This window comes from Chiloscyllium plagiosum, chromosome 11, assembly GCF_004010195.1.
Source record: "Chiloscyllium plagiosum isolate BGI_BamShark_2017 chromosome 11, ASM401019v2, whole genome shotgun sequence".
Lineage (NCBI taxonomy): Eukaryota > Metazoa > Chordata > Chondrichthyes > Orectolobiformes > Hemiscylliidae > Chiloscyllium > Chiloscyllium plagiosum.
The window spans coordinates 60855157-60877783 of record NC_057720.1 but is presented as its reverse complement, the minus strand read 5'-3'; the positions used below and the strand labels follow the sequence as shown (position 1 = coordinate 60877783).

The 22627-nt window shown below is 37.9% G+C and overlaps 1 protein-coding gene across 1 annotated transcript in view; it reads right to left on the bottom strand.

Annotated features, from left to right (window-relative positions):
- Nucleotides 1-22627, bottom strand: part of kifap3a (kinesin-associated protein 3a) — a 218747-nt gene that overhangs the window by 59509 nt on the left and 136611 nt on the right. The window contains exons 12-17 of the mRNA XM_043699509.1: nucleotides 18742-18850; nucleotides 15032-15144; nucleotides 11621-11786; nucleotides 6420-6545; nucleotides 5224-5322; nucleotides 1593-1678 (exon numbers count right to left, since the gene is read on the bottom strand). Coding sequence (XP_043555444.1) covers nucleotides 1593-1678; nucleotides 5224-5322; nucleotides 6420-6545; nucleotides 11621-11786; nucleotides 15032-15144; nucleotides 18742-18850 — 699 coding nt within the window. The remainder of the gene's footprint in view (nucleotides 1-1592; nucleotides 1679-5223; nucleotides 5323-6419; nucleotides 6546-11620; nucleotides 11787-15031; nucleotides 15145-18741; nucleotides 18851-22627) is intronic.

Below are 22627 nucleotides of genomic sequence, written 5' to 3'. Positions count from 1 at the left end.
GCGTTTGTCTTTTCCTTGTTATCAGGGGTACGATACTTTGTCTCACTGTTTGCTGTGTCTCTTCTGTCAGTCCATTGTTTCTACTATTATAGGACAAGCCAAACAGAGAACAGCCAGGGAATTCCTAGAGGCATGGCACTCATCCACAGATTCAATCAATAAGCACATCGACCTGGACCCAATATACCGACCACTGCAACGGACAGCTGGAACTGACAACCGGAAGTGGCAGAGACAAACCATTATAAATGCCGGAGGAAACATCACAGAAGCGCTTCACAGGAGGCTCCCAAGCACTGAGGATGTCACCTAGACAGGGGACAAAACGTCTGCAACACAAATTCCCAGCTCGGCGAACAGAACCACAACAACGAGCACCCGAGCTACAAATCTTCTCACAAACTTTGTTCATTAGCTGCTGTTTTAGTGTGTTGGTGGATTTGTAGGCTACCATGATGCCAAGAGGCCTGAGTAGTCTGGCAGTCATTTCAGAGATGTCTTTGATATAGGGAAGAGTGGCTAGGGTTTCTGGATGCATTTTGTCTGCTCGTTTGGGTTTGTTGCTGAGAAATCAACGGACTGTGTTCATTTACAAACGACCTTGCGAGAACGGTAACAAACACTACATTGTCCAAACAGGCAGAAAACTAGCTATCAGGCTACATGAACATTAACTAGCCATAAAAATACATGACCCACTATCAATAGCATCCTTACATACAGATGAGGAAGGACACCACTTCAACTAGGACAAGCCAAACAGACACGCACAAGGATTCCTAGAATCATAGCATTTCAACCAGATCTCTATCAATAAACATATCAACTTGGACCCCATTTATCACCCTCTGAGAAAAAGAGCAGGAAATGGCATCACCAACCCAAGGAAACCTAAACACAAATAGAAAGCGTGTCATATCACCAGTGCTTCACCAGAAGCTCACTGATGATGTTACCTAGTATGGTGACAAAACGTCTGAAAACAAACCTTTCAGCACAGTGAGCAAACTTACATCCAGATTTAGAGATAATATAAGGATGGATAAGGGATTCAGAAACAGATGTACTCAAGCTAGAATGGATTTGGGTGACTTGGAAGGCAGCTGGCTTGGTGATGCAGTGGTTATGCAAGTCTAAGAATCACACGTGACAGTAATAGTGAAAATATTCTGGTACAGTCTTACAATGGAGGGGGATGGCATAAATATTTAGGTCACAGAGTTGAGGTGGGGACCAAAAAGCCAATTAGAAACCATGCTAGGGAATAATGGAGGGAAAATTCAGCTTATTCTATAGTGTAAATCAGAATAACAAATCAAAAGGAAACTGGATGGGCACTTGAAGTGACTCAACTTACAAGACTATGAAAACAGACCATGGAAATAGAATTTACTTTGATTGCTCAATAGAAAGTTGATACAGACAAATGGGCCAAATGGCCTCCCTTCTACACTGTAAATTATGCTACAACACTAAATCATACCATGAGCTATTTCTTTCATGCCATTTTCTAAGTCATTTTTGCTTCATTAAAATTGCACCCCATCTAATATGGGCAAAATGAAAATACAAATGCAAAACTCCTTTCTTACCGCAATAATGTCCAACGTATTGTCACACACTTTCCGTATCTCTGCATTTTTATCATGCATCAGGTCAATCAAATATGCTGGAGCCTCTATGAATAGCACATTAAGGAAAAGCAAATTCCAGTCAAGTACGCTTTATTATTACAAAGGGCTCCTGGAAATAAGTCACTTGAATTGTGGCACTGACCACATGATAACAATAACTATGATGACAGTTTTTAAATAATATCAGTCCTTGACTGGCAGATTACAAAATATGGCACTGAACCACAGATGGAATTCCTGAGTTTTAAGCTCAGACAGCTGAAGATACAGTTACTAAAAGCAGAGAAAAGATTGCTCTAGCGGTCAAAATTAGGGGAGTGGAGATATCTCATAGGATTGTGGAGATGGAGAAAAATATAGAGATAGGGAGACCCTGGCTACAGGCAGATATAAAAACACAGTTGAGAATTCAAAAATCAAGACATTGTCCAGAATATAGTGTAGGTCAGTGAGCACAGGATGATGCAGGATGGAATTTGGTGTATGTTAAAACACAAAGACAGCAGAGTTTGGATGACCTCAAGTTTCTAGACTGTAGAACATGAGGCGCTAGCTAAGGGTAGATATTTAGGTTTGATTATTCCAAAGGCACAACCAAGGACTTCAAAGAAAGATGCACAAGGAAGGCAGAAAAAGGCAATCGCATGGAGGTGAAAACAAGTAATCTTACAGATGGCACTAATGTTGCTGGAAGCTCATTTCAACATCAAATACAATACCAACTTTGCAAACAATCTGATTCAGCTGAAGACAGTTGCCAAGGCGAGGGATAGATTGATAGATAAAGGGGAAGTAAGAGATGTGGTGTACCTCAATTAACAGAAGGAAATGACAAGATTCTATATCAAAAGGTGAACACAAAAAAATAATAGTTCAGAGTGTCGAACTAACATATGAGTTTGTATAGATGATTGGACAGCTAACAGGAAACAGATGGTAGAGATAAACATTTTCAGATTGCCAAGTTGGAAGCACTGAAACATCATAAGCATCAGGTAGGGTCTCAATGATTTTCAACTGATATCAAGTACTTTGATGAAGGGACAATTAATGGGTACAAAATTTTCCAATGACATAATAAGCAGGGCAGCGAGTTAAGAAGAGGACTTATAGAATCTGCAAAGGGATTATAGATAGGTTAACATAGGCAAAACAATTGACAGGCAGAAAAATGTGGGAAAATGTAAACTGGTCCAGCTTGGCAAGAAGAATGGAAAGGGAACTATCACTTCGATGGAGGGAGATTGCAGAACTCTATGGTATAGACAGATCCAGGTACCCTGGTCCTTAGAACACTGAAGTTACAATGCAAGAACAGTAAGTGATTATGAAGACAAATGGGAAGTTTGTTGCTTATTGCAAAGGAAATTGAATGTAAAAGTAAAGACATTTTGTTATTGTCTCCAATTTAAGACAGATGTGGAGAATTCTTTTCTCTCAGATGGTCATTAGTCTGTCGAAATATCTTTCTTGGATAGCAATGCAGTAACACAGTCATTGAATAGCTTAAAGGCTGTGAGACATGGATCTTGACTGATTAAGGAAATCAAAGAGTAGACAGAAAGGTAGAGGTCACAAGAGTAGTCACAATTTTACCAAATAGTAGAAATCAAGTGGCCTAATCCTGCTACTAATTTGGAAAATTTTATGTAATGTTCTTATGTCTAGGGAGTGAAATTTATAGTCAGGACTGAAGACAACAGCTTTGCCTTCTCAATATTTAACTGGGGAAGATTTTTGGTCATCTAGTGCCAGATGCTAGACACTAGACAAAGAGTCTGATACTGTAAAGACAATGAAGGAGCCAAGAGGGGTGTGAGCGAGAAAGATTTGGCTATTGTCAGTGTACATGAGGGAATTTTTAGGTTTTCACATGATGTTGCTGAGAAATGGCACATCCATGAAATTCCACAGCCAAAATTACACTGATAAAAAATAAAAACTGATGATTGCAGTCCCACTCAGCTGGAACATGACAGCAAGGCTTTGGAGATGGATGGTGTGATTTACTGTGTCAAAAGCTGCAGACAGATCAAGAACGACAAGTACAGATCATTTCCCTTTGGCACAGTCAGATTCTGATTTCGATAAGAAGCAATTTGTGACAGTAGGAGGGGTAGCTGTCTGCTTGGAGAGTTTCAAACATAGGAGTTCTGGGAGGGTGGGCATTAATTTGGGTCACAACATGACCAAGGACTTTCTGAAAGACAGATTCGAAATGGGGCAGTAGTTTGCAATGAGAAAGATATTACATAACTGGGTCAAAGTAGAAAATAAAAAGTTGAGGTGGTGCAAAGTAGATTTTTTGATAAAATTATGGTACAGATGTTAACGGAATTAAAGCAACATGGATAGGAAGTTAGATAAAGGAATGGATTTCATACATCTAAAACAGATTTGCACAGACCTACTACTTGCGGGACCATCTAGTTGTTTACAGTCTACTGAGGCCAGTGACTCTCTTTAGGATGTCATTAGGTTGGTATCTCATTCAGGTTGATATCCCCAGTTGTTGCGACTTATGCAATCTGCAGCAAAAAAGGATTCTGGCCTGAATGTGATCAAGTAATGAGGGATACATCAAATTACAGATTATACGTTTTTATATCTGGTGATTCATAACATCCCTTTCATAACATCTCTTCTGAAGTTGTTTTATTTAGCACTACTGATCTATACACCTCCATGCCCATTCAGTTAATTGAAAATTCATATAATCCATTATCAGAGACAAAAATATGTCTTTCAAATTGCTTGAAGGCTGTTAGGGTTTACTCAAAAAGTTGATATTACATACACATCGCCTTGACCTTGATTTCAATGCTTAGATCCAAATGAAGGTAGAAGCCACAAGAATTCAAAGGGGCTAGGAAATATATTGGCATTAAATGATCATTTATCAAATATTCAGAAAAGTCACCTGTCCCCTATTTTGAAGATTCGAAATACACTAAATACTTAGTTTGTATTGATTATGTGGACTGGAATATTTGATCAACCAGTACACTCCTGTTCTGACAAGTGCTGGTTAATAAAAAGTTTGCTGTAATGCATCACATTAGATTCATGCTGCCAATATTAATATTCAAAATCTATATCACAATCCGTCTATTTAAAATGATTAAAGAATCACTATCATTCTTTAGCATAAAAAGTATCTTAAGGAAGTAAAATAGGTGTAGCAGAGTTACCTAACGTAACATTGAATTCACTGACAAACACTTCTGTGGGTTAAATTGCTACTATTCATGATGAAGTACATAATGAGCGTATTTATAAAATAATAATTTTCAGTAACTGCTGAAAGACAATATTTAGCCTCTACATTAATTAATGCCACATCTAATCTGAATATTATTTTTGTACATTCAGTTGTAAGAAAACTTAAAAAACATGCTCGTAATTTTTCTAGATATCATTTTAAACATTAGCAAGACACTGAAACCAGTTGTTAATTCCCAAAATGTCAGTATATTGTACAGGATTCAAACAAGTAATATGCTGTAATGTTCTGTCTTTCTCTTCAGAAAGAAATCAGTTAAGCACCAAACAGGAAACAGGGGGAGAAAAAAACATTCAGAAAGGATACGTGTTTCCTTGATAATCACATCTCTGGTAGCTTGGTGGAAAACCATCTGGTAAAAAACATACACAATCTGGCAAACAAATTCATCATCCTCTTGTTTGGCTATGGGAAAGAGCAGAAGCATACAGTCAAAGGAGATTAAAATGGTTTATAATTACACGGTGCTTTTCATGTAGCAAAATGCTACAAAGCACTTAAGATAATTACCTAATAAATGTTGACATTAGATCAAAAATAGATTCCTGGATAGCTGACCGAAGATTTGGTTAATGAGGTTTTTCCCAAGTACATCTGAAAGAAGCTTTAGGGAGGTAATCATAGAGTTTAAGGCCAGCAACCACTTGAATGATTAAAATCAGGGATGCACAAGATGATAAGATTTATAGCCTCTTGAAGTGAAACAGGGCTTGAACAAGTTACAAAGGTATGGTGTAGCAAGGCTATCGACAAGTTTGAAAACACGGATGAGAATTTAACATTGTGGCACTGTCCAGCTAGAAGCTTCTCTAAGACGATGATGTTAATGAAAACTAAAATATGACCGTAGATTTTTGGAATAAGCACAAGCTTATCGATGGTGAAAGACCTTCGATGGTCAGGACAGCACTGGAATAGTCATGCGTAGAGATGATGAAAGGTGAATGTTTTCAGCAGATGAGTGGAGACAGGAATGGAGTCAGGAGGTGCTATGGAGGTGGAAGCTGGAAATCTTAACAATGGCACAGATGAGTGGTTAGAAGGAACTCTAAAGACTGAGAAGTGAAACCAGTCAAATTAGGCACTTTAGGAGTAATAAAGAACAGGATTCTCTTTGGTGTGGGTACTTAAAGGATAGCAAAGATATTTCATCCCCAGCATTAATCAAAACTCTCAAATCATCTGCCTTACTTGCAAGACTCTTGCATTAAAATAAATATTAACCAGTCTTGTCATGCTCCCTTGTACTTCACCTTGACCATAATTGCATTGTGTTCTAGACTGACTTATCCTTCTTCTCTACTTGTCTATGCAGCACCCACTACGGTAACCCCCACTCTGCATCCCATCGGCCTGCCAAATCAGTTTAAACATTAGTATATTCAGTTCATTATATTTGACGTTGACACTACATGCCTGAATGAGGAAGAGTTGCATTACACAAAATTTCCCTAAATTAATGAGAATACAACAAGAAAAGGGTACATTCCTTGAGTCCATACCATTTAGAAGTTCAATAAGTGCAGGAATAATTCCCGATTTTGCTAGCATGGCAGCACACGAATCATCCATTGAAACCGTACCAATCATTATTACCACTTCCAGAACCAGGTCGTCTTCTGTTGAACCTGATGAATCAGGAAAGCAAATGTGATACTTTGATTTACTCAATTATGCTCACTGACAGAAGCCAGTTACATCTAGCTCCTAGGGTGAAGCTTCCACTTGTCTGCTACTTTGTTGAGAGCTGCAATTTCGAGTAGTGCATTGTTCAAGGCTCACTTGCACGAATGCCAAAATGAAAATAAAGGTTTGGTCTCCCAACTGTCATGTTTCAAAAATTCACTGAATGCAAGCCAGAATCATTTTAACAAAGCTTGAGAGAAGCTTTGATGACGGAGAGCACACTGGGAAATTTTGCAGAGTGTGAACATGGATTTTCAAAAGGCATTCAATAAAATGCCATGACAAACCTGAGGAAAGTTGTATTTCACAGAATAAAAGTGAAAATTCAATATGGATTAAAAATTGGCTGAGTAATAGAAAACAGAGAATGATGGTCAATAGATATTTTTAGATTGGAGGAGATTTTATCAGAATTCCCAAAGGCTTGCATTTCCTGACATAAATTACTGATTGAGATCTTAGTGTGAAGGGGGTAATTTCAAAGTTAGTGGATGATACTAAACTTGCAAGCACTGTAAACTGAGTGGAGGACTTCATGGAACTCCAAAAAGGTACAGATAAGTTGGTGGAGTGGGCAGATAGGTAGTAATTGAAGTTCAATGCAGCCAAGTGAGAGGTGATACATTTGAAGACAATGGATAGATAATATTAAATAGTTGTTAAGGGGATGCAGGAGCTGAGGGACCAGAGAGTGTGTATGTGCACAAATCATAAAAGGTGGTAGAGTAGATAGAGAGGTGGTTAATAAAGCATAGAGAATCCTGGACATAATTAATACAGATTAAGTGCAAAAGCAAGGAGGTTATACTGAACTTATACACAACACTTGTTAGACCTTAGCTGGAATACTGTTTGGAGTTCTTCAGTCACATGAGAGGAAGGACATGAACACACTCGAGAGAGAAAGAGAGAGAATGCAAAAGTGGTTTACGAGGATGGTAGCAGGGATGAGAAACTTCAGTTACAAAGGTAGATTGGAGAGGCTTGGAATTGTTCCCAACGAAGTGAAGCTGGTTGATAGATGTTTTCAAAGTCATGAGTTGCCGTACTAGAGTAGACAGGGAGAAACTGTTCCCACTTATAGACAATAGGTGCAGGAGTAGGCCATTCTGCCCTTCGAGCCTGCACCACCATTCAATATGATCATGGCTGGTCATCCTTAATTAGTATCCTGTTCCTGCCTTATCTCCATAACCCTTGATTCCACTATCTTTGAGAGCTCTATTCAACTCTTTCTTAAATGAATCCAGAGACTGGGCCTCCACTGCCCTCTGGACAGAGCATTCCACACAGCCACCACTCTCTGTCCTAAGTGGACTACCCCGTATTTTTAAGCTGTGTCCTCTGGTTCGGCACTCACCCATCAGCGGAAACATGTTTCCTAACTCCAGAGTGTCCAATCCTTTAATAATCTTATATGTCTCAATCAGATCCCCTCTCAGTCTTCTAAACTCAAGAGTATACAAGCCCAGTCGCTCCAGTCTTTCAGCTTAAGGTCATCCCGCCATTCCAGGAATTGACCTCGTAGGATCAAGAACGAGAGGGCACGGATTTAAATTGATTTGCAAAAGAATGATACTCACACATTGAGTATCAGGTCCACAATTAACTGCCTGGAAACATGGTGCAGACAGGTTCAACTGAGGTATTCAAGAGGGTGCTGGATGTTCACTTGAACAAAAACAATGCACAAGGATCTTGAGAAAATGCAGGAGATTGACACAATGCCATTCATTTGATGTGCCAGTGCAGACACATTGGGGTGTGTTGTCTCCTTCTGCGCTGTGACACTATTCTGAATTCTATGATAAAGGGGAAGTCTGATTAAGGTCCAAACCAGAAAACAAAAAGTGGCAGGAAAAAAAGTTAAGACAGCAAGCATCTGTTTCTATCTCACCCTTTGTTTTATCACCACGCATAATCTGTCTGAGAACTACTGAGTGTATGATGGCAACTCTATTTCTCTCAAATTTTCTCTCCAACAAGAGCGAGCAAAAGAACACAACTAGGACACACACGCATCCCAGCATCCACAATGGAAGTGAAAAAAATCTACCATATAAGACAGAACTCTGCAGATTTCAAGTATCACAGCATGGCTCATGGTAGCTGTCTAATCTTTAAGTCAGAAAGGGACACTTTCAAATTCATTTGCAGTGACTTCAACACATGTAATTTTACACTGCAATACTGAATGCTTTACTGGTGAAGGGGCTGCTTTATTTACAATATGTTAAATCACATATTTAAGCAGATAAACAAAAATTCTCATAGTACTTCACAAAGAATAAAGGAACAATTATTCTCATTCAAACATTACCACAGATTAACTGGTCTTTTGCATATTATATGCTTCATAGCATTTTAACATGCACAGATTGGCTGCCAAGTGATAATAGATAACAAAATGTCTGAAATTTACAATTGCTCTGCTGACATTTTAAGCATATAAAATGAATATATTCATTTTCTGCCTTCTGCCCCAGGAATGTTCATATAAAAGCAAAATATTAATAGGGAAAAATAATTACAATGGTCTAATGAGATGCACAAAACAGATGGCAGATGGAATCTCCAGACTCTAAACATTAACTCTGCTTTTTTCCCCACAGATACTTAGAGACCTGCTGAGTTTAGCCACCAATTTCAGTTTTTGTTTCCAATCTCCAGAACTGCAGTTCTTTAGTTTATTTAAGATAAAAGCTTAGTGTTTACAAATTAAGGAATCCTCGATTTGAGAAAGCTGAACCTGAGAACACAGGATTCCTGATGAAGGGTTCTTGCCTGAAACATCAATTTTCCTGCTCTTCTGATGCTGCCTGACCTGCTGTGCATTTCCAGCACCACTCTGATCCTAGTCCATATTTCAACATAATCACAACAAGGTGCACCATTTTCTTTCAATTGAGCTATAAGATATCCTGGAAAATCTCTAATAAACACATGTCACACAGGAGCTTACAGCTAATTTCCAAATAGTGGAACATTCTACCTGGTCGGTTTTCTGTTTTATTTTCCATTACAGTCATGTATATTTTTTATGATCAAGCCAACCCTCATCAAATCCACTTAAAATAACATACTTCTCCGCCCTCATAAAGGAAAAGATACTAGAGGAGTTTACACTTGTATAAATAAATTAAACTGAAGGTATTTGGTTTTAACAATAATTTCACGTAAATGTGAAAGCAAAGCATTAATAAGATTAAGAATTTACAGAAAATGAAATGGAAAATTATAAATTGAATATCTCTTCTGAACAGGAATTAACTATGATAGAAAGCTTTGAGATTCTGATACACGAATTACAGAATTACTAAGAATTATTAGTCAAAAAAATATAAGCAGAACTACAAAACTCTCATGCTGGAACAAAAATTGTTCAGATGATCAACCTGCACTAGCTGATACTGAATTAATTTCTTATTATCAAAAGAGTCATATTGTAGGAAACATCTATGCAATTAACAGGGTGCCTGATAAACCTCATTATGACTATTTTAGAAAATAAGCCAGTTGCCCTCATTGAGTAATCTAAAATGTATCAAAGATGTCAATGCATCAACATGGAAAAGAGGAAGGACATCTCAGTCACAAATTAAGGCACCTGGTTAAGCATTGATACAGAATGCAACTGTGAGACACCTCCTAGTGGATAAAAGGTAGTGCAAATCTTGAAAGGGACCACGAATTAAGCCCAGCAGACACAAATTATTTGTGATCAGAGACAAAGAATTAAATGGATCAAATTCCAAATTGCAAAAGAAAGTATTCTAACTCATGTCAAGAATTACATTTTGTTCTTTTCTGAAGAAAACTAAATTAAAATGAAGAGTTTGGAAAGCAATTCCATTTTTAATTAGAGTTTCAATTTTTTGTTGAGATGCCATTAGTATGGTTTCCTTGTCCCTCCTTTATACCTTAGGAACTCTTCAAAATTTGTCAATAATACTAATTATGACCAAACATTTTACTAGAAAAATCATGATCATGATCCCACAAAGACATTCCTCACTACAGCTCCAAATGGATAATCATGTTGCTGTTCCAGGAGAGGAACACAACTATACAACGGAAAGGGTTTTTATCTTGCAGAAATCCATCTAGAAGAGTGTTATGGGCAGCTAATATACTTGGTGTGACATAAAATATAGGCAAATATTTGGAAGAGCTGATAATTAATGGAAGGTAGAAGGTGGAGGCTAGCTTGGATAGCATTTTAAAAGTAAACTCTGAAGATGCCAAAGGCATAGATGGATGAAAGTTTCAGAAATGGACAAACTGAGGTAGGGTTGCACAATAACATGTTATGAGTATGGAAGAAGGCAGTCTCCGTGATGGAGAAAACATAGGCTTGGTGTTCAGCTCGAGGTCGAAAAGGATGCTGATATTATAGAAAGGTACAGTTTGGCTTGAGACCATAGCTAATGGATTAGGAGCAATGGAGTATAGTTTCACACTGGGCTCAAAAACTACTCATATTTAACTGTAGCAAATATAAATACAAATATAACAGTGAAACAAAGACATTGATTGAATTGAGAAATCACCCAGAAGAAAGAGACGAATGCCAGCGCACACATGAAATCTGGTTCCATGCTGGTGGTTGGTGCGTCTTGGACTAGATTGTAGATAAGAAAAAGCAGATAGCCAGGAACAGGAGGTTGAATAGCCAGACAGTTAGCAGCAATTCACATAAAGCAGGAGCTGGGTCCCATGGACAAAATGAGCTTGAAAGGATATGAGGGAAGTTACAGAAGTACCAAGGCTCAGGACTTGGACAAAAGGAGTCTTGTAAGAGGTTCAGCTTTGTTGGAAAAAGAAAGAATGACTTATTTATTTTTTCAAAGGAAAAAAAAATATGTTTGTCTGTTTTCTGCAATGTTGAAATACCCAATGGGTCCAAATTACACTTAATCAACATCAAAAATGTGGTTTGCAATTAATAAACCCCTTAACTAAATTTTATAACAATGTTTTCACCTAGTAGTTGGTGTAATCCACTCCATCAACAAACCTGGTTTCAGTTTATCCTTCAGGAATGGAACCAAGTTGTACTCCTTCAGAACAAGCTCCCAGTCTAGATCCGGAACTGTAAGATTAGCAAGTGTTCCAAGGCACTCTATAACAAATTCTTCAGATTCATTACTATTGATCTGAGCTGCCAAATCCCCAACGTAATCCTGAAAGACAGTAAAATGTTCATGGTTTATTTTGTTTCGATCCTTACAATTACACATTAAAAAATTAAAACATAATATCATGCGACGAACGTTGCTGAGTATCATAGCACACTGGTAATGTAAAATTTTGGCAATTCATGCATTTAAACAATCAATTTGCAAGAACTACAGTACATTATTCAAGGTACTTTTTTTCAAAAAGCTGAATTAGTAATTAGGGCTATAAATATTGTGTTAAAAGTACTCATTTATTAAAATTATTTCAGTTAACCACAAACGTTATCAGGTGTGTCTACTACAATTTATATACAGATGCAATTCTCTCAGCATTGCAATTTAAATTATATTCAGAAAAGATGAAAAAGTACAATGGGTAAATTTACAAAAGCTATAGAATGTCTTATGCAATTTCCTCAAATATGACTAAAGCCTTTCCAAAAGAAATTTCACTCTTCTGCAGCATTTTTTCCAGTCTTTTTTAAATGTTAAATGGGTTACATTAGTGGCAATATCAACACTAATGGATTGATGGCTTACTATTTGATATTCCTTGTCAAAATGGGAATCCAGGCTCAATACCCAAAAGCCAGTTTTATTATCAAAAATGAGGGCCATAAATTTAATAGTGTTAATGTTTTTAAACTTAACCACTACTGGGAAGTATTAAGATGTCACATTACAATAACTTCATCTCAGCATCTGTAAGGTCATTTTTCACAGCTTGTGTCTGGTACTCAAATCTACCTGAAACAAAAACAGAAACTGCTGAAGAAACCAGCTGGTCTGGCAGCAGCTGTGAGAAGAAAGCAAAGTGAACATTTTGAGTCCAGTCACTCTTCATCTAAACTATTAGTAGCTGAGAAGAACTGATATTTATGCAGAAGCCAGGGGTTTGGCAGGGGGAGGGGGAGAAGGGGGTGGCGTGAGGGCAAGCAAGGAGGGGAGGGGTGAGCAGATAGTTGAAAACAGAGCCCAGAGAGATGGATATATGAAGGCAGTATGTAAACAAGGAGATAACTTATAGCATGCCAGTAAAGAAGTGCTGAACAAGAGATAATAAGCATTAAGAGTGAGAAAATGGGTTAGCTGTGCTTAATGCAATTCATATCGTATGATATGGGCCTAGGAGTACATGTGAGATGGATGACTGTACTAATAGTAACCCATGTCATAACAGGACTGTACGAGAGGTAGGTAAACAAACCAGAAGGATAGAATCAGACACTAAAGTTATCGAACTCAATGTTGAGTTCTAGAAGCTGAAGAGACCCCAAGCAGAAATTGAGATGTTTTTTGAGCTTGATTTATGAGTAGTCATTACATTCTTGCATAGATACAAAAAGAGAAATTCTCTCAAAAAGAGAAAAGGAAAAAGCAGAAATGTGTAACACTTCCAATAATTTTCAAGAAATTACCACTGCTTGGATTTGCCAGCACTCAATTAGGAAATAGAAGCAACCCAAGTTTTGATTATCTGCTGCGACTGTAGCCTGGAGGTTCTAATCACAACTTTAATTGTTGTGGTTTATGTGAAGTTCAACTTGAGGATTAATGTTAAACATTCCCTGCCAGGGTAAGCTTTTGGGCTGAAACTTTATTGCTGGAACAGCACAGCAGGTCAGGCAGCATCTAGGGAACAGAAGATTCGACGTTTCGGGCACATGCCCTTCTTCAGGAAGCTTTTGGGATACATTCTGGAACTCATACATATGATTTGTTTTCCATTAACTAAATTAATGCAAAATAGAATCCTACTGCGAAAGGAAGTGACTAGGATATTCAGGAATCAGTACTGGGGGGGTCTTCAAATATAACAGAAGCTCTTCTTCAATGGTCATAAATGAGTTGAGTAATTGCTAAAACTAAAATACAAAATTGCCCAAAAAATTGCATATCAGATAGCAAGTAATCAATGAGGTTTAATGTGACTGTTGTGAATTATAGAATGAGTACCTGTCTTGGTTACTTACGACTTGAAATGAATCACTGATTCTCATAAAGGCTCATGTTAAAACTGGAGAGAAGTTCCATCGGACATTTCATGCCCGGAAAAACAACGGACAAGTTGAAATAACGTACTGGCTTAAACAACTTGCAAAATAAAATACAACAAATAACAAAGGCACAGAAAACGTTATGTTGGAATGGCGCACATTCTAAATGCCATTCATAAATAATACATTTTTCTATGTTTGCTTTCAGTGACGGGGAATTAATAAGGGGATTAGAGTTTTAATTAGTACATTTATGCACCGATGGTTCATAATTGTTTACTGGCAGCTAAAATCTATTTACTTGTAATAAATAGTTTTTGTTAAATATATAAATCTAGCCGGTGCTTTCTGTCAAGCTTGAAAACAGGCAAATTTGGACATCTTGTGTGCTTTTCAAAGTCTCTAACTTTTGTAATGAGTTTGGAAAGAGCAAGGCTTGATTTCCAGTGTGCTATCCTTATGAGGTGTGGCACCTGTACGGAGGTAATGAGCTCCACCTGATGGTAGAAGCTGGTTAGTTCTGGACTTCAGCTGCTACCTATACCAAGCAATGTCTGCCATTACTTGGTGCCTGGTTAATTAAAAATTTATTCAGTTGGGTGAAATGATCACATTTATTGATAGTCTTCACATTTATCATGCATGTCTCTATGTTCTCACCTTCTGAAGTATCACCTGATAGAATTAGACTTCACAGTTTAAACTGCTCCCCCCGCCCCCAGAATACAAGTGGTTTATTGTAACAGCATTAACAATTGTTACATCAATTACCAAACTTAATCTCCTGTGGCAAGTTAATGGACATGTGTAAATTTAGCACATTCGTAAAATTTACATACTGGCTAAGAGGGAAATGGCTCTGGCTCTGCTTTCTTTTCACCTTCCCCTCATGTTTGTCCTAATTATCAATGCTATCCCCAATAATGCAAAGAATGAAATAGACCAAAAGACAATGGTAATTATCAGCACATTTGTTAATTAAATTGTCTACTACCCTATAAGGGACTGGAGACAATATCTAGTCATCAAGATCTAATCTAATCTAATTTGTACCCTTATGCTCAAATACTGGATTCAAAACAACTGCATGACTGAAGCAAGTGCTGCTAAATTAGTTCTTTTCAAAAAAATTACAAACAGGTCTATCATATGTATTTGATTTAAAGTCATACAGATGCACACAAAAAAAACCCCAAAAACCCACAAGAACTGTTCCTAATTAATCCAAGTTAATCATTTTACAGTACTTACAATGAATAGATTTTTGGTTTGACCCTCATGTTGAGAAATGTTCCTGATCATTTTCATCAGTAGTGAATCTTTGAATTTGAAGGCTCGTTTCATTAACATTTTCAGGCCATTTCCTAAAAGGTATATTGATCACCATTAACCATATTGAGTCAATTTTCTCAGCAACATAATAAGATTAGACATATACCCACTTTACACTACTGATTAACTATGCTTCATGTCAATTATTTAATACTGCAAGTAAACAGAAATAACTACAACTCAAATCAAACAAATACAAATGTTAATTCCATCAATTTAAAAATGGATGTGAATAAAAATAGAAGCTAACATGTAAACATTTTAAAAATACAAAATTACTTAAAATGGACTATAATATTTGTCTGTAAATGGAATTCCATACTGATTCCATCTGATAGTATCAAATCAGAAAATATCACAAACACAAAGTATACTGTGAAAAAATACATGGGGCTCCAGCATATTAAAGAAATACTAACAAGGTAAAGTTCAAGTTGCCCATAGATTACTTGTTCAAAAGGAGTCTATTACTGATGGCTGTACCCTCATGCAATATTATGACAGAAAGTGCTCTTGTATGTTTAAATATAATTCAAAGCAAAATGCACGATAAGCTCAAAGAAGGAAAGGTCAGAACCAGTAAGAGAATTCTAGGTTTTGGAGATGCAAGTAATATTTGCAATGCTGTTCTACATTTTGTGTGTGTTGTAGTTGATCCCAAGCTAAGTTTCCTACCACAAATCTGCATTATCACTAAGACTATCCAACAGCATCTTTGTCTCATCTGCTATTGAAACTCTCATCCATGTGTTATTTTCAGACCTGACCATTCCAATGTTTTATTGCCTTGTCTTCTTACTTCTCCCCTGCACAAACATTGGATTCAAGAGTGTTCCCATCCTTCAGGGGCACCCATCACTCAAAGTCTTTAATTAACACCTCTTATTCTCGTTTATAAATTTATTACAGGCGTCACCCCTTCCCACCTCTACAAACTTGTTCAACCAACAGCATCACATTCAAGCTCACTTTATTCATTAATACTAGGTTCCCATTCATTCATAACTCTTTACTAATCTGTTATTTACTATAACACTGTTTAATTCATTCATTCATAAAACCGTGGTTCTATGGAATCCAAATTTTAAAACAACCCTTTCAAACCCATTACTGCATTTTCACACCTTATCAGCCCTTGATACAAGCACTGTTAACCTCTGAATAAGTGTAGCATACAGAACAATACCATCCCCATCAAGTTTTTACAATACATTATAATATTAATTCACCCTTATCAACCATCTCCAAGACCTGAATAGCTTAAGTACCTGTTAAATACCTTTTAACTGGGCCATTATCCCTTTAAGAAACTAACTGAAAAAACAAGGCTTCCATGAAACTGCATGAATGACTGAAACTCATACTGGCAAATAGTAAATAAATCCCACAATTTTTAACTTATATGAGCATATAGGCCTAACATTTTTATTAATATTTATTAATGTAAAAGACAAAAGGACTAACACCTAATTATGCAAGCAGACTGGACAAACATCCCATCAGAAGTAACATATGTTTTAACCCATTTCCTGTCTCCCATGACAGAAGCCCTTCAAACATTTATGTACTGTGGATAAAAAAAGTAACACCATAGTAATTAAATTTTAATATATATAAGAATAGTGTATAAAGGAGCTCTTGTAAGAACTGCATTTCAGGATTCTATTGCCACCTCGAACTTGTGCTGTGACTGCTGACAAAAAGAGGCTATTTTCACCACTCATTGATTCCGGTCGTTATTTGAACACGATCACACAATACCCATACAAAGAATATGTCCTTTGCAAACAAAGACTACTTATAAGCATTCTGCCTTTGTCAACTAAACAAAACCTAAGAGGACAATTGTGGGCGGCACAGTGGTTAGCATTGCTGTCTCACAGTGCCAGAGACCCCGGTTCAATTCCCGCTTTGGGCAACTGTTTGCAAACTGTGGAGTTTGCACATTCTCCCCGTGTCTGCGTGGGTTTCCTCCGGTTGCTCTGGTTTCTTCCCACAGTCCAAAGATGTGCAGGTCAGGTAAATTGGCCATGCTAAATTGCCCATGCTAAACTGCCCATAATGTTAAGTGCATTAGTTAAGGGTAAATATAGGGTAAGGGAACGGGTCTGTGTGGGTTACTCTTCAGAGGGTCAGTATGGACTTGTTGGGCCGAAGGGCCTGTTTCCATACTGTAGGGAATCTAATCTATTCCTTGTTGCATTCCCCCTTGACAAAACTGGTTTCAATTTGAATGAAAATAAGGGGTTAACAACATGCTCCCTCGTGTATTCTGTACAAGAGTTAATTTGCCAATCAACCAGTACTCTCCTCTTACTCACTATATGTACACACATTGCTGTTCCCTTTGATATATGGTAATTCTTGTAATTCTATCCTGATGACTGCAAAACCAAAATTCTGACAGCAGATTCTTTTTACAGTTAAAAAAGTAAAAAGAAAGATTTGCAGATTCCTAGTAAAATCTATTAGTCCATATCTCATCAGTTAAACTAACCGGAAGGGTTATACTCATATTATTGTACAACATCACAAATTTAAAATATTTTAAGCAATTAAAAGGCAGGGACAAGTTATACTTAAGTGACCCAAAGTCCTAAAACCTCAATGCACAGAAGGCTTCCGAAGGTGATACTGGAATGCAGATTGAATAATGAATTCTGCAGCTGAAGTCATTATCAGACAGAGAACTGCAGCCTAGAACATGTGATTCTGTTAGTTAAGAGTCACAAGACAAGTTGTTGCATTTTGTATCCGTGAACATTCGGTATTTTAATATCAAATGGAAACAAACTCATTTTCAATAAATTAAAATGTAACATTCCTTTAATGTCAAAAGTGTTTGGGAATACTAAAGATTCTTCTGAGCACTTAATAAGCCTTACTTGATATCATAGCTGAAAATGTATTGCTGGAAAAGCGCAGCAGGTTCCAGCATCTGCAGTCCTCACTTTCTCCTTACTTGATATCATTAGATTAGATTACTTACAGTGTGGAAACAGGCCCTTTAGCCCAACAAGTCCACGCCGACCCGCCGAAGCGCAATCCACCCATACCCCTACATTTACCCCTTACCTAACACTACGGGCAATTTAGCATGGCCAATTCACCTAACCTGCACATCTTTGTGACTGTGGGAGGAAACCGGAGCACCCGGAGGAAACCCACGCAGACACGGGGAGAACGTGCAAACTCCACACAGTCAGTCGCCTGAGGCGGGAATTGAACCCGGGTCTCTAGCACTGTGAGGCAGCAGTGCTAACCACTGTGCCACCGTGCCGCCCATGTTTACACGAAAGTGACATGGTATCAAAGAATTGTCTCAATTATGAATCAAATCATAGTATTACAAGAATCAGCGATTTCTTTTGCGGGGGCAGGCTGACTGAGAGCTGTCCAAGTTATATTATCACTTCATCATTGGATTTTCCAAATATTTTCATTGTGGCACAATAGAAATGTAGTTGCACCTTCAATCTATTTCTCTCTAATATTACATATTTAAAAATCATAATTATAAATAAAAGTTGCAGAAGTAGAAACAAAATCTACGATTATACTCACTCCAACCGGAGTTCAAAAGTTAGGATTCTATCACACTAAGTATCAGATTTCAAATAACTTCTTACCTTCACAGATCAGTTGTGCATTTCTTTTGTTGGAAGCTAGGTTAATACAAAAGGATATTAATTCCATATCAATGTGCTCCTCTGCACATTCAAACAACATCTTCATCAACTGGCAATAGAATAGCACAAAAACACATCAGTTTCTGCAATTACTCTTCAATGTTCAAACATTACTGCACCTGCTCAACTACTCACATACATTCACAGCTGTTTTCTTTTAAGAAATAAATCACGATTGGTATCATCTTTTCAGACAAACTGCAATTCTCCGTTACACTGTAGTTTGATAGCTATTCAAAATTAAGTTAAATTAACCTATCCATTGGGAAAACTGACATGGATAAATTAGCTGCCACTTCAAACTTGCCTGATATCACACCCCAACAATTTAAATAGAAAATACATCAGGGAATCCAACAAAATGAGAAACCAATTTAATCAGCAGATTAAGGTAAAATTTCTTTTTGAAGTCTCAATTAGTTGAACCATTAAATATCAACAAGTCATTGAAGTTTCATTCCTAATAAAATCATTGTTGAACTCGCAAGCATCACTGCATCCCTTTTCAAATTGGCTCTGAGGAATCCCTGTAAAAGCACGATGATTCATTTGAGTGGTACAGGATCAGCTTGCGAGTTGTAGATAAGACACATCTGACAACTTGACTGCCTGAATCATTCCGAGAAATCCAGTGGATAAGCTTTGTATGATGCTACGTCTCACAGAGCAGGAATATCCATGTTCAACACTAGCTTATCTCTCCACGCTTCAGGCTCTCTGCCTTTATTCCTGATGAAGGGCTTTTGCCCAAAACGTCGATTTCGAAGCTTTTCGGATGCTGCCTGAATTGCTGTGCTCTTCCAGCACCACTGATCCAGAACCAGGTCAATGCCAAGTTAAAGGATCTCCACACAATAAGAGTGCTGCAAATGGCATTAGTATGACTGCAAAAATGTACCCTTATGGAAGTTGAAAGAAGTATAATGAGACATGGCTTTGAGGCCTTCCATTGTTAAGTAGCCTCATAATATATGTTGCCTGAGCTCATTTGTGAAAACTTTGCAATATTCTGTCAGAGTCAGAGGAGTCACACCTTAATAAGGGTAAGAGGTTTGAGGAGGAAAGAGAATAGAGAGCGAAAGGAAAATAGACTTTAAAAATGCAGTGTAATTATGTTTGAAAAATTAAGAGCAAATAGAATGAGTATTTAATAAAGTCACAATATTTTACAAAAAAATTACTTTCGATGCAAAATTTGACTGCCAGATTATGTACTTTGGAACAGAAGTCCATTTCAACATCAAATAGTGGGTATAGTTCAACTTACAAATGAGGTCAAATATGGCACAGCACTTACATTTCAATAATTACTACAAATCCAAGTCTGCGGCCGAAGTGTTGTTATAGTTTCAAAACTTCACTGCTTATTCAAAAATTAACAGCAGCCTCGTCACAGCACTGTTGATTATAGCTTCAGCAAGTATATCTCCCTTAAATGTGCTTACTGTCATCAGTAACATTTTTTTTGAAAAACCGGAAGGCATTTAGATGTTGAATCTAACTTGAAGAAGCGGTGGTATTCCTTCAGACAATTCCCATATTGAGTATCAGATACCATAGTCCCAGGCTAAAATCACTGCGTCTAGACTCTCTGGCACCTGCCTTCACTTATTTACCAGCAACCAGAGGCCTACTCTACACTCTCCACATCCACACACCTTCCCCTCAAACATCTTTGAATGATTACAGCAAAAAATTTGCTTTCCTCTAGAATCACTATCTTGACCAATGACGCCCAAACTCACTGTTTGATTCGATCAAGCTGCTTATGAAATTCGGCAGATAATGACTTCAAAGAGCAAAGGGCACTATATGAAAGGACCTCTGGCAGCATTCCATTAGTGCAGGGAAAAAATGAAAGATCAAAGGCTATTTATCAAAACAATAGCTTTTAAAAAGATTGTAAAGCAAGGAAGCAGAATGTTTCATGGTAAAACTGCTTTTACATTGCATCATTACATCAGTGAAAGCAACTGGTGAGACAGGAGGGGTTTGGAGTGGGTTTGGGGGTGGGTGGTAGTACCTGAGGAAGTTTGATGCATGATAAATAATGCTATTCTGACCTTTAATGAAAATAAGTTATCCAAAAGAACTGGGGAGCTGTAGCCATGGAAACTGGAGCCTGAAAACATTAACTAGGTGAGTAGGTAGGTGAATGACACCTGAATTTGAAATTTTATTTCTCTCAATGCATGACAGAGCAGTTTAACTGACACTAGGTAGATATGAATTGTATAAACCTTATACTTAATTAGCTACAACTACGTAAAACAAGCAATCTCATGGCCAGCCATATCTTCCATTTTTCATTATCACCAAGCAGTTGATAAAATCTTGGTGAGATCACACATAGAATACTGTGTATAGCACAAGTCTCCTTATTATGTATAAATGCAATGGAAACAGTTCAGAGAAAGCCCATGAGACAAATATCTAGAAAGGCTGAGCTTGTATTTACAGGAGCTTAGAACAGTAAGAAGCAACTTTACTTAAACATGTAAAATCTCAAGGAGTTTTGACAGGATGGATGTGGAAAGGAGAATCCAGAGGAGGGCTTTCTAATAGGTTGTTACCTCAGTCGGATCACCAGACAGGATTTTGGGGTCACGCTCCGAAGCAGCAATGGCTGCTGTAGAGCTCAGGCAGATTCCCTTTAAAACGCACACTTTTTTCCGCAGGTGGCCTGTCTAATCAACGCCTCATTGAGGCCTGATTCTTGCTGTTTGAAATGGTTGGTGCTCATTCTGTCAGCCTTCTCATCACCTGCCCCACACGATAGAACCCTTCCTATTCATGTACCCATCCAGATGCCTTTAAAATGCCGCCATTATACGAACCGTCACCACTTCCTTTGGTAGGTCATTGCATACATGTAACACCCTGTGTAAAAAAATTGTTCCTTAGGTCCCTTTCACATCTTTCTTCTCTCATCTTAAACCTATGCTCTCTCATTTTGGACTCCTCTGCCCTGGGAAAATTGTTCCTTATAATTTTATAAACTTCTAGAAAGTCAGTCCTCAGCCTCCAATGCTCCAGGGAAAATAGCTTCAGCCTATTCAGCATCTCCCTATTGTTCAAACCCTACAACCCCGGCAGCATCTGTCAATCTTTCCTGAACCCTTTCAACTTTAATAACATCTTTCCTATAGCAGGGAAACCAGAATTGTTTGCAGAACTCCAAATGTGACATAACCAATGTCCTGTACAGCCACAACATGACATCCCAATTCCTATACTCAATGCATTGACCAATAAAGGCAAGCCTACTAAATGCCTTCTTCACTACCCTATCTACCTGTGATTCCACTTGCAAGTAACAATGAACCTCCACTCCAAGGTCTCTTTGTTCGGCAAAACTCCCCAAGACCCGACCATTAAGTGTATACATCCTGCCCTGACCTGCCTTACCAAAATGCAACAATTTCAACAAAGATTGAAAAATCAGTCTACAGAGGAACCTCAATTATCCAAAGATGATCTCAAGGTCCTGATAGAAACATTATGTCGGAGATGTTTTTCCAACACTTATCGCGTCTGTTGTTTGCAGTGATTAAAAGTGAACTCGGCTTACTGAAATGCTGCTGAGAACAGTTCTGGACATCGATGGGAGCCCAGGCACTGTCTCCAAATGACTGGAGAGCAAAGGTGGAACCTGTCAACAAGTTGCAGTAAAACGTTGCGTGTGTGTGTACTATTTGGACACGGACACACACACACACACACACGCAGCAGCAGTTTTATTGTTGGTGTCCGGTCCAGCTGCCCGGTGTGGGGAGCACAGCGGCTGGGTCAGAGTCGGGTTGGAAATGGGGGCGGAGGTGTGGTG